The 13,421-nt window shown below is 41.4% G+C and overlaps 1 protein-coding gene across 1 annotated transcript in view; it reads left to right on the forward strand.

Annotated features, from left to right (window-relative positions):
- MCPH1 (microcephalin 1) overlaps window positions 1-8,583 on the forward strand; it is a 239,038-nt gene extending 230,455 nt beyond the window's left edge. Inside the window, exon 14 of the mRNA XM_032869818.1 lies at window positions 8,198-8,583. Coding sequence (XP_032725709.1) covers window positions 8,198-8,253 — 56 coding nt within the window. The 3' untranslated portion in view covers window positions 8,254-8,583. The remainder of the gene's footprint in view (window positions 1-8,197) is intronic.
- Window positions 8,584-13,421: the final 4,838 nt, after the last annotated feature.

Genomic DNA, 13,421 nt, shown 5'->3' on the forward strand with positions numbered 1-13,421 from the left:
CCTCGTGAGAACACAAGAGACACCATCAATGTGTGCACAGAGGGAAGGCCAAGTGAGGACAGAGAAGACAGCCTCTGCAAGCCATGGAGAGAGGCCTCAGGACAAACCAGATCTGCTGGCACCTTGTTCTTGGGCTCCTGGCCTCCCGGGGCTGTGAGATCATAATTCCTATTGTTCAAGCCTCCCAGGGTGGGCTGCTTTATGAACACCCACCGCAGCGAAGGAACACTGTGGGAAACGAGTTCTGAGATCACAGTAGAGACCTGTGCCTTTATCAAATGAAGGGATCTGAATTTCTCTGCCAGAGCCGCTTGGTGAATTAAAGATCCAGCGTTCCTAGGCACCCGTTTCTCCGTTCAGACTCTTCCTTTGTAAAAAATAAGATTTTAATGCCACTCCCAGTAAGGGGCATCTCTGCGCAGCCACTAACAGAGGCGCTCATGTAGTGCGTGCGGACACTGAAGCTGAAGGATCCGGCCTCTGCGGGAAGTGACAAGAAGTGGTTCCCAGTTGGCAGGAGGAGAAAAAATACGTGGATGAAGATCTTATTTTTTTATTCACTTTTTCTTAAATTTTGGTACTTGAGGATGAATGGATACATAGCAATAAATACAGAAGAATGTCGGAGGAAATGAATAATAAAAATGTATCAAATATTAACAAAAGACAAAAAAAGGTTTTTGAGAGATGAAAGAGTTCTTTGGGGGGAAAAAAACCATCAGTAGTCAAAAATCCTAGCAGTATCAAGAGGAAGAGAAAAGGTTCCCGTGAACATTCTATGAACTGAACTGGGGCTGCTACTACAGGGACAGTAAGGATATTTAGAAATCAAGAGAGCACGCTGAATAAATTCATACCAGCCATTTTGAAAATAAGATGGACAATTTCAAGAAAAAATATTACCAGAATAAACTCAAGACATAGAAAATCTGAACAATTTCAACCATTTAAAAAACTGGATGATAAACGTACGCCTCTCACCCTCCGTCAAAAAAAGACACCTGCCCGGAGTGACGTCCGCAAAGTGGTAGACTGAAAAGATCCAGGCTTCCGTCTTCCCCACAGAAAGACCAGAAAGCCCCCAGACAGAGCTGACCGTCTAAACCAAGTCTGTGGGAGCGGTGCAGAGCAACCAAAGGTTTAGCCATCAGGACAAAGGCCAATCAAGCCAAGCCATGTTCAGGGCAGTCGGGAAGTTGTGTGACTCCTACTTGTGCCCCACCATCTCGGTTTCCTCTCCTGGAATGCAGCCCTTATTTGTTCTCACCTGCTTGGGAAATACCAAAGAAACTGACTTGCTCACTCATCTCGAATAATACGTGCAGGAAAAAAGGTAGAAACTGCTTTTAAAAGCTGCAAAGTAGCCAACAAACACAAAAATAGGTAACAAATCAAAACAAGAACAACAAAAAGACAACCTTCCATGCATCATGGGACATAATCAACTGAGTGAAAAGCCGGCCTGTGATGGAATGAGAGAGAATGTTTGCTAAAATAAGGGTCGATCTCTAAAAAATAGAAAGAATTCATACAGCTCAACAACAACAGACCTGATTAAAAACGGGCCCGAGACTTGACTAGACATTTCTTCAGAGGAGATACAGAAATGGCCAATAAGCATGTGAAAATATGTTCATCATCAAATCATTAGGAAAATGCAGATTAAAATCACCATCAGGTACCACTTGAGACCCGTAAGGATGGCACCATAAAGACAGAAAAACAAGCCCTGTTGAGGATATTAGAGAAGCCAGGGTAGGAGACAGTACGGTTGTTCCTCAAAAAATTAAACAGAACTACCCTGTGACCCGGCGATTTTACTTGCACTTATATACCTCAAAGAATTGAACAAATATTTGCATACGTGTGTTCATAACAGCACTGTTTACAACAGCCAGAATGTGGAAGCGACTCAGGCGTCCATCGGCAGAACAAAACGTGGTCTATACGCATAACGGTGTATCATTCAACCGTAAAAAGGAAAGATGCTCTGATACATGCTACAAAGTGAATAAACACTAAAAACATGTTAAGTGAAATTAGCCAGCCACAAAAGGGTGAATATTATATGATTCCACTTACATGATTACCTAGAACAGACCAGTCCATAGAGACAGAGCGGATACAGGTTGCCAGGGTCTAGGAGGAGGTGGGAATTACACTGCTGAGTGATTAATGACTGTGGAGATTGTATTTGGGATTTTGAGACAGTTCTGGAAATGAGTAGTGGTAATGGTCACATAGCATCGTGAATGTTCTTAACTGATACACTTAAAAGTGGTTAACATGGTAAATTGTGTGTCATGTTTGTATTACTACAGAAAATATTTTCAAGATACTGTTAAAACTGTCTAGGACAGGTAAGACCAAACATTACAAATTACTGCAGAGAAAACTAAAGAGGGAAGCTATTCACCTCATTTTATAAGGCTAGCATGATCTTGAACGAATACTACTTAAATTTATATGGATATAGAATTCCACGATAAAATATTTTGCAAATTAAATTTAGCGATGTGTTAAGAAACATGCAATCAAGTAGAGTTTAGCCCAAGAATGTAAAGATAGATGTCATTAAATCTTTTTTTTTTTTCTGATCCACTAATTTTCTCAGATGTTAAAAAGAAAATTCCAGTATCTGGTCATGATAAAGACTCTTCATTAGGAATAAAAGAGAACTTAATGTGGTAACGTATCTATAGAAAACCTACAGTATATCTTTTATTTAGTAATGAAAACCTTAGTTTGAGGTTTAAGCAAGTACAAAACGCATATGACTATTCTTACTCTTTTAATAGAAATCGAGAGTTCCTAACCAAAGGGATAAGATGGGACACACAAAGGAAATGTAAGAATTATAAAGAGACAAATCCTCATATTTGCGTATAATACAGCTGCTTACATAGAACAATCTGGGACAATTAAGAAACAGTTAAAACTGCTTCAGCAAGATTAGTCTATTAGATTCACTTGGTAAAATCATGAGCATTCCTATATCCTATAGTAAATGAATATAAAACAATAGAAAAACTAGTGAATTTAAGGCTATCCCCCAATAATATCATTTCCCTCACATTTCTTGGATGAGAGGTGACCGTTAGTATACTAGGAATAAGCTAGCAGACTATCTTGTCTGTGACAACAGCCCCCATTCTTGGCGTGCTCTTGGAAAAGTTTTCAATATATGAATGTGTCCAGCCTAGTGTCAGAGCAGATGGAAAAACTCTCCATTATTTTAGACTGAGCAGTTTCCTTCAAATACACATGATGTCAGGTCATTCACTCATTCATTCAGGTTCCGTCTTGAGCCCCCAGCATCATGTGGGCATTACTGGAATAGGAATTGACAAGGCAGATACGGGGCTTGCCCCTGTGGGACTTAGATTCTAATGAAGACAGACAATAAAGTGTTTTTGAAATCCTATTGGTGATCAGTGCTACGAAGAAAACAGGGCGTGGGTCGTTACAGGGACAGAGAGGTTGGCTCCTTGCAGAAGAGCTGTATTCTAGCTGAGACCTCAATGAGGAACACAAGCGTGGGCTCCTGTCGGTCTAAGGGACTGGCCTTTTAGGCTAAGGGAACAGCTAGGACCAATGTAGAGAAGCAGCAGAGACACTGGAGTGTCCGAAACCCCGCGAGAGGAAAAGGTGATGAGAAATGAAGCTGGTGAAGTGGCCAGAGGCGGGACCACTCAAGGCCCTTTTGGACCATGGTGACACCTTTAGTTTTTGTTCTGACTATAAATGGAAGCCACCAACGGATTTTAAATGGGAGAATACATATCTTTAAGCAGAAGCAGAGAGAGCAGTTTTAGACCCTTGCCCTGGTCCCAGTGATAAATGATGGTGGGTGGTCACGACCAGGGGGTGACAGTGGGGGTGGTGTGAAGCTGCCAGACTTCTAATAGAAATTCTAGAGCCGGCTGGCCTTGCTGATAGACAGCACGTGGTATACCAGGCCAGAGGAGTCGAGGACAACTCCCAGACTTGAATTTGAGCATCGGAGAGAACGTGGATGTTCCCAGAGATCAGGATCCGTCAAAGGCCTGAAGGAACAGGGGCTCACTCAGCATCCAGCACCGAGCCTGCAGGACTGCCATGCGGAAGAGGGCGGGAAGTCTGGTTCCGTGTGATTCCAGAGGGACATGAGATCCACAGATGACAATTCCGGGAAGGGCAGTGGCAGGCTCGTTCAGAGAAAGGACTTTAGGATCATTTGTGACCGGCTGGGCCCCACTGCTAAGGGTGCCTTCAGTGTCAAGACCCTGTCCTACGTGTTCCCGGAGGCCGGGTGACTCCTATCCTACAGAGCGGGAGAGCCGACCCCATAGCCCAGTGTCTGGCTGCGTGGCTGCTCCTGTTTCAGCCCTGGAGTTGTCCGCTGCTTGTGATAAGCTAAGATAAAGCTCCCAGTGGGGTCCTGAGAGTTCTAGCTCTCTCCACACACAATGCCATTAGCTACCGGCAATGGGAGTGTCAGTTCAATAAACGGACTTGCCCACCACACTATCAAAAAAATAGCACGTGGGGTGCCTGGGTAGCTCAGTGGGTTAAAGCCTCTGCCTTCGGGTCAGGTCATGATCTCAGGGTCCTGGTATCGAGCCCCGCATCGGGCTCTCTGCTCAGTGGGGATCCTGCTTCCTCCTCTCTCTCTGCCTGCCTTTCTGCCTACTTGTGATCTCTGTCAAATAAATAAATAAAATCTTTAAAAAAAAAAAAATAGCACGTTCCTTCACTATCCTAATCCTCAGACCACACAGAAGTACAGCCAGTAAAGTAATTTGTGTGTAAATGTGCGCCAAGACCTGCTAACTAACCTTGTTAAAATAAGACAAACTCTTTTTTTTTTCCAGTTTAAATTTCACGGGAGCTACTTGTGTACCGTTTTTCTCTCTTTCCACTGGGCAGGACTGGCATTCCTCTGCCATCTGTCCTATTGGTCCCATTTTATGGGGTGCTTGCGGATTATTCGTATGATGTGACATTGGAATTTGGGGAATGTGGCTATCCTCAGATGACAAATGAACTTGGATGGAAGTCGGTTTTCATGTGTGTGTTTACATATTTGAGGACCTGGAGACATGAGGGGCTCCCTGGACATGGACGTCCTGGCTGCCAGCCTCCACTCTGCGGTCAGGAGCTCTTCTGACTCCCGGGTTTGCTCAGCACAGGCCCAACACTACACGTACCTCCATACGGTTTCTCCCGATCCCATGGGATAATTCCTTATGTGGTGCCAGCATAGAGCCCACCACACCAAGTGGGGGTCAGCCACAGACTAAGTTGTGAAGTCACATTTAGGATTCTGTTTTATCTAACTTAAAAACTTGCCTCTTCTCCAGTCAACCTCTCTTATCCACCAGCGAATGAATGAATGAATGGACGGATGCCCGCATGGACATGTGGAGTGACATTTGATTTCAGGTCAAAGAACTCAAACAGAGAAATACATAAAGTCCCCAAACCTTAACAACCCTCCCTTCAACTACCATAAAGATGGAAGAGTGGTTTTAATTTTTCAAAAACATAGTTATGTAGAAATAAACGTATATAAACCAATGTATTGTTCGAGGGTTTTCTGAGAGACAGAGGCTCACATACTCCTTGAGTTTTTGTTTGTCTAGGAGAGCTTCCATTTTAACACAGAAATAGCCACCTCGTTCTGAGCCCTTGGCGGGAGTGTGATTACGCCATGCGCTCATGGCTGGATGTTTGAGGTGATTTCCACGGTTTCTGCTATTATGGACTTTGTAGGATCTAGCTGGAACAATTTGAATTTAATATTAAGAGATCCTTTTGAGCTACGATTATTCGAGCGCGATCCCAGGCGTGAGAATTTCTGTGAAGCAGATTGGTCTCTGTGGCTGCGCGGTGCCCCGGCCAATGTGTACTTTCAGTCTTGACACACTCGGTTGTGCGAGTATTTTACGGCATATGGATGTCCCTGTCACCAGTATCGGACATGACCCATATTTTCATTATTTGGTGACCTGATGAATTGGAAGAGTAGATCATGTTACTTAATGTGTTGTTCCCTAACTACTAAGTTACAGATGCGTAGCACTGTCTTAGAGAGGGCATCCAGGTTTCATGGATGGCCTGTCCTTGTCCCTGGCTTATTTTGAAATTAGGCTGTTTTTCTTTTTCACACTGTTCTACAGAATCCTTCTAAAATACGGTCCCTAATCTTGGGTTCTAAGTGTAAAATTCTCTCAACTGCCCCATCTTTAATTCTGTTTATTGTGTATTCTGTGTTACAGAGGTTTGAATATTTAATTATTAATCTCTGTGGATTCAAATTCCGTTTTCCCAAGGCATGTGAATTTGGGTTTCACTTAGGAAGGTTGTCTCTAGCCCCTGAGCTTTAGGACTAGTCTCCTATCTCTATGAATACTTACATTTCTTTTCTTGTTTATAGTTTATTCATCTGTAATTTATTTATTGTGTGATGTGAAGGGATTGTACCATCTGTTTGTAACTTGCCCATTTGGCACCGATTTTGAATGCCCTTTGACTCCGTTAATTTCCCATATATGCAAGGACACATTTCCAGACTCTCCCGTTGACCCATTTATCTGGTTCTGTGCGAATTACATACAGTTTTACTACTGTAATTTTATAGTGTGTTTTGGTATCTAGTGTATCAGATTCTCACTATTCCTTTTCTTCAAAATTGTCTTGCTACGTATTTTTTCTTTCATGTAAACACCAGAATAAGTGTGTTATTTTTTTATAAGTTTGTCACCTTTTTTTAAAAAGAAATATTTGGCATTGTGTTATATTTGATTTTTGATTAAGTAGACAAGATTGCCATCTTTTTTGCAATCTTTTCTGGCTTTCAAAAATGACATCCTGTCAGAAATCTTAGGTGTAAAAATTGAATCCACAGAGTTTTACCACCTGGAAGGAAATAAGAGTGAATTGCTTTAAAACAGGGTAAAGGGAAAACTTTCTACCTATGGTTCAAAGTCCAGATGCAGTAAGGGATTTACATAATCTGAATGCAAATATAAAGACTTCTTTGCATAAGAAAAGTCAAAAGGTGAATGACAGAGAGAAAATATGTACAACACGTACCACGAATAAAGGACTAACACTAAAATGTCAATCATGATGCTGTCACTTCACTGCATTGTGCAGAGAAGTAAATGGTTGTGCTTAGTGCTACTAATGATTGTAAAAGCTGTGTCAGAATATTAATTTTAATGTTATATCATGTATATAATATATAAAACAAGTGTTAGTGCCCCTCCCCTCTGAAATTCAGCTCACTGGTTCAGACCTTTTGTGGGGAGGTTCATTTGTCCTGGGCAGGTCACGACCAAATTCTGGGACACTCTCGGGACCTACAACTAAGATGTGCCATTTTGTCTTCCACTGTCTTCCTGTATTCACAGAACAAACCTATTTTTTACTTTCTCTCTGCTACCGCTTGTCGTGGCATCTTAAGATCCTTCAATATAATTTGTCCATCCCTGTGGACATCCCATAATAGTAATTATTAAGTTAATTGTGACTTAATTTGCAATTCCGTCAGTGTTGCCAACCCACTGCGTTCCTCTCTCATCCTCCTACAACCAGGGCTGGGAGCAGTACGTTCTCCTGCGTCTGTAGCTCATCCTGGACCAGGGGACTTCTTGTGACTTTGATGAAATGACAGGCCTTCAGACTGACAGGACTTTAGAGCTCACTAGTCCAGCTTCTTCAACAGAAAGATAAAGACCTGAGCTGTAGAAACTGCTTACAAACTCCGTACTCTGCATGAAGTACTCAGCTAGGTAGATAGGCTAGCTACACGGCCTAGAATGTGTTGTGCTGTATGGACAACTTACATAGTTATACAGACTTTGCCTTGTACCCGAGAGTATTTTCTGTAGCTAGCAGAGATTAGAATTCTGGTCTTTCATACCACAGACTGGCAAACTTCCCACCCTAACGTAGTATCTTGCCATGATGGCAACACCCTATATGTCCAGTATCTATAGGAATATGTGCCTGCTGAGCCCTTAAAATGTGCTGGTGTGACAGGAACTGAATTATTTTACTTCAAGTAGCTACATGTGCTATGTGGACGTACAGACAGGGCAGCTCTAAGCCACGTAAGATTTTAAAATAGGACCTTGCATAAATAAAAAGGTTGCTATTCTGCTGTATGGTTGGCCGTTGTAAATGCTAACCCGCTTTTCTCTTTCTCTAGATTCAGTCACTCAGCACAAGGTCTGTGCCTTTGACAACTACCTGTTGCCGCAATGACGGAGCCACCAGTCAACACCAGGGGCTGCTGCCATTAGCTCACAAAGTTGTCTCTGGACACTGACATAAGCAAACACTCAGAGAAGGAATGGACATAGAAGCGATGCCTTTTTATATCATCACATGTGTGCCTTGTGGTTTTTATATAAAGAACCTCCTCCGTTTGCCTTTCTAATGACTGAGTTTGTGCTCTAAAGAAGCATTGACCAGCTCTATTTGGGCCTTTTCTATGTAATGCCAATCTTAGTATTTTAATGATGATCATGATTAAAAGGTCACAGAACCTTGGTCATAGAAGCACCATACTGTTAAATAAAGAGTGGGAATTCCTTTAAGTTGTTTTATTATGAGATCAAAGAACACCTTAAGTTTCCTGGTTGGACTCAAAGATCTTTGGACTCAAAGATCTTCACTGACATTTCATATCCTAGACACGAAGGTTATCAATCAGTTATTAGGGTTACTTTTTACCTACTTGAGATTCTTCTCAAAGTAACTAATAAAGACAGGTGTGGGAGCTTTGCAGTAATTAATGCCACTAGAAGAGCCTGCTTCTCTGGGTTAGTTTATGGTGAGGAGAGAATTACCAATGAGAGATCATGGCCTCCACTGGCTACACAATGCTTGCCGTTCCTTAGAGGAAATTGGCAGTAGGCTGAATCACATACACATTAACTGGTCACCTTCTAAAGGAGAGAAATGCTAAGTCCTCACAAGGCTGAAGGTTCCACGAAGACTTCCTCCTGGTACCATTCCCTCCCCATGTTACCTGTTCTTCATCTCTGCTGTTATTCCAACCTTAATAAATTTCAAGTCCTTCAACAAATTTGCGTAACAGCTTCTACAATAAACCTTTGAAGAAGGAGATAACAATGTGCAGGGAAATAAGGGTTTCCTCTTAGTTTTAATATTAGATGCCCCCAGACAATCCCCTACTATTACTCGAGCCCCAAGAGCCTCTGTACAACTCAGCAGGCCTCTGCCCCCTCCTTCCACGTTATAAACCCTGTTTTGCGATATCCACACCTTGAAGCTCAGGTACTTGGCAGAGCTCCTACAACACCAAAGATTCCCAGGAGGCTGATGAAAATTGTGCCGACATGTTAGGGACTGTCCCCTACCCCATCAGCCACAGATGACCACCCAGGCCTGCATCGTCAGTGTCAAGTTCTGATTCCTAATGCTGGCCTGCCAGTGACTGGTTGAGATTCTTTCTAAAAAGTAACATTTTAGGAGGATGCTAATTTGGGCCAGGAATTACACTAAGCATTGTATACTTTGTATACACTAAGCATTGTATACACCAAGCATATGTATACCTCATGCAATCCCCTAATAATCCTAGAAGTTAGTTGCTACAGGTTGGTAATCCCTTACCTGAAACACAGAGCTAAGAAGTATCTCAGAGCTCTCTATATTTTAATTTTGAAAGGTATGTGGCTCTCAGCATTTCTTTGTGAGATTGTACTGCTGATTACACCTAGAGAAGGCATCAAGAAAAAGGAATTAAGGCATGTAGATTGGAAATGAAGTAAAACTATTCTCAAAGGTTACTACTACATGTAGAAAATAAGAAGGCATCAAAGATAATATGGAATAAATGAGCAAGGTAAGCAAGATTTACAATCAATATACAAAACTGAATTGTGTTTCTGTGCACTGCAATACATAATTCAAAAATGGAATTAAGAATACAATTCCATTTACTATAGCAACTAAAAATAAATTCAATAGGAAAAAAATTCAGGAAATGTAATACATGTATACTGAAACCTATCACTGCTGAGAAAAACGTCAAAATATGCCAAATTTTTGGATTAGAAGACTCAATATTGATGTCAGTTCTCCTCAAATTCATCTATGGATTAAATATAATCATCAAAATCCCAGGTGGCTTTTTTTGTTGCGTTTGAAAATCTGATGCTAAAAATTGATATGAAAATGCAAAGAAACCCTAGTAGACAAAACAGTTTTTTAGAAAAAGCTATGTTGGAAGATTTACTCTGCTGGATTTCAAAATGTACTATAAAATTATAGCAGCCAAGAAGTGTGGTGTTGGCACAAAAATGGGATGTAGATCAAGGGAACAAAATAGAGAATCTAAGTATAAATCTTAATATTTATGGTCAGTTGAATTTCAACAAAGGTGCCAGGCTGTGCAATGCAGTAGGATATTCCTTACAACAAATGTCATGGAAAAAGAAAAACAAGAAGAAAAAAATACACTTATATCCTTCACATGCAAAAACAAAAGAAAATATGTGTAGATCCTTACCTCATACCATACACAAAAATTAACTCAAAATGGACCAGAAACCCAGGTCAGGGCTTGCCAACCTCAGCACCACTGACATCCTGGATGAGATCATTCTTTGCTGTTGGGGAGCTGTCCCATGCATTGTAGTACATGTAACACCATCACTGGTCTCTAGCTACTAGACACTAATAATACACCCCACCCAGTTCTGACAATCCAAATGGTCTCCAGAGAGCAAAATTCTCATCTGAGAACCACTGATGTTCATAAAACTGACATTATAAAATATCTAGAAGAAACCACAGCAGGAAATCTTTCTCAGATTAGGTTAGGCAAAGATGTCTTAGATATGAAATAGATACTAAAGGCACAATTCACAAATGAATCAGGCCTCAAACTTCCTTTTGTGTGTGTGTGTGTGTGTGTGTGTTCTTCAGAAGAAACCATAAGAAAATGAAAAGACAAGCCACAGACTAGAAGAAAATGCAAACCCATATATCTAATAAAGCAGTTTTATCTAGACTGTGTAAAGAACTATTCATTAAGAAGATAAAAAATGGAAAAAGACATTTCACACAAGAACATACAGAAATGATTATAAACACAAAAAGGGGCTCAACATTATTAGTCATTGGAGAAACAAGCTAAAAGCACAATGAGATACCCACATGCCCTCTGGAATGGCTATAACTAAGAATTGTGGCAACACCAATATGTGGAGAAACTAGAACCCTCATATACTGCTGGTGTGACTACAAAAATGGTACAGTCCCTTTGAAACCTGTTTGGCAGTTTCTTTTAAAAATTAAACCTACAGAAAAAAAGAAAGAAAGAAAATTAAACATACATTACCATATGACCCAGCAACTTCACTCTTAGAGAAATGAAAATGTGTCTACACCAGGAATTGTACACAAATGTTCACAGCAACATTATTCACAACAGCCCCAAACTGGAGACAATCCATCATTGAAAAATGGATATGCAAAATGTGTACATACATGTAAAAGACAGCATGCCACAACACAGATCATCCCCAAAGACACACAACAAGTGAAAGAAGCCAGACTCAAAATATTACATGGTATATGATGCTATCTGGATAAAAATGCTAGCGAAGTCAAAACCATAAAGGCAGAAAGACACATGAATGTTTCTGTACTGGGGGTAGGAGTGGGAAGAGACCACTAACATTTTGGGGTGATGTTCTGAAACTGGGTCAGGATTTTTGTTACACAACCACATGCACTGACTGAGATTGTTGAATGGCACACTTTCCCTGGGGCAATTTTATGGTGCATAATACATCCTTAAAGCTGTTTAAAAGAAGAAACAGTTGTGTGGCGACTGTGGCATGGTACCTCTAGGATCGCACTTGACAACCTTCCGTTCTGCTGTAATGAGCACAGTTAGCTGACAGCCTTCAACCACCAATGGTCAGCATCCTGGCCTCATCCTTCCAAGCCAAGGCCTTGTCTTTCTGGGCAGTCAGTACCCAGCCAAGACCTGAGCCCAATGGGGCTCAGGAACCCAGCGATTCTGCTAATACAAGAATCTGCCAGACGTCCTGCAGCTTTTCCTTATGGGATCCTGCTTCATCCCCCCTGAATTTCTCACAGGAGTTATCCCCAGTAAGACTCTGGCTCTCCTAACTCCTGCCAGGGTCAGCTACCTGGCGGCCCACCCAACACAGAGTACTATGATGTGTACAATGCCCTGCGCAACCCCAAGCCAGCACCTGTACCTAATATTTCTGCAATGACACATCAGTTATGTGGGATACCCTAGAACTATTCATAGTCCCATCTATATTCAGGTCCGATTTGCCTCTAATCCATTTACAAAACCTTCTATTTTTCAGACCGTTTGGACTCTGGAGTTGTGGTTAAGGGACTGTGGGACTCATTATTATCTATGAATACTCTATCTGGACATTACATAACTTGCACAGACTCACATAAAACCGTTGATGGAAGAACTGGTGTTTGAATGTCCCTACACAGTACTCCAAACTCACTTGGGCTCAGCAGTGCAACTCTGAGGTGCTGGTGGACTGGTAAGAATCAATTTTAAAAATGTTGAGTTAGTGCCCACCACGTGAAGATCACTATTCTAAATGCTGCACATGCTTTGTGTCCAGTAGACATCAATATCCCAAGGTCCTTAAACTTGAAATCAAAGTATTTCCAAGAAACCTTAATTAGCAATTACTTCTAGCTTTTTTAAAAAAATAAGAAAGCTATTCAAATGATGTTGCATGAAATAATAGGTAACAATAGGTAAAACAGATCCCTGATTAAACTCTGATTAAAAATTGGGAGGGGAAGTGGGAAGGTTAGAGATCCTTACCCACGGATCCTGTCCTTCTGCCCCCCAAGGATAAACTCCACGATGTCTCTGCGAGTACTAACGAGAAAGCCCCATCGAGGCCAGTCTTTACTGACAGGAAGCTGACACTCCAAAGCCATTCAACTGGCTGAGCAGTAATTCTATGAAAAGAACCTAAGCATCAGGACTCCTTTGCGCCCAAGAGGACAGAAACCAAACTGTCTATACATAAAAGATAGAGTCAAACACCACACACTGGAAAGATGAATCCCAAATACGATTTCATCAGATGCAATTAAAGCTTCTTTGTGTTGTGAAAGCCACTCCCATTATTTTGTGTATACACTGCAGCCGTTTTGGACAGAACATTTCCCACTATATGTTATATTAAGTATTACCAACATCTCGTGGTTTTAGAAATGCCATTTAAAGGCTTAAGAGATTTAATTTCCTCATAGAAATTATTACAATACGGGGACCTGGATGGCTCAGTCAGTTAAACATCTGACTCCCGGTTTCAGCTCATGTCATGATCTCAAGGGTTGTGAGACCGAGTTCTCCCTGCATCTGGCTGGGTGCTCAG

The sequence above is a fragment of the Lontra canadensis genome, unplaced genomic scaffold (genome assembly GCF_010015895.1).
Source record: "Lontra canadensis isolate GAN:19392208 unplaced genomic scaffold, GSC_riverotter_1.0 scaffold39, whole genome shotgun sequence".
In the NCBI taxonomy this organism is placed as follows: domain Eukaryota; kingdom Metazoa; phylum Chordata; class Mammalia; order Carnivora; family Mustelidae; genus Lontra; species Lontra canadensis.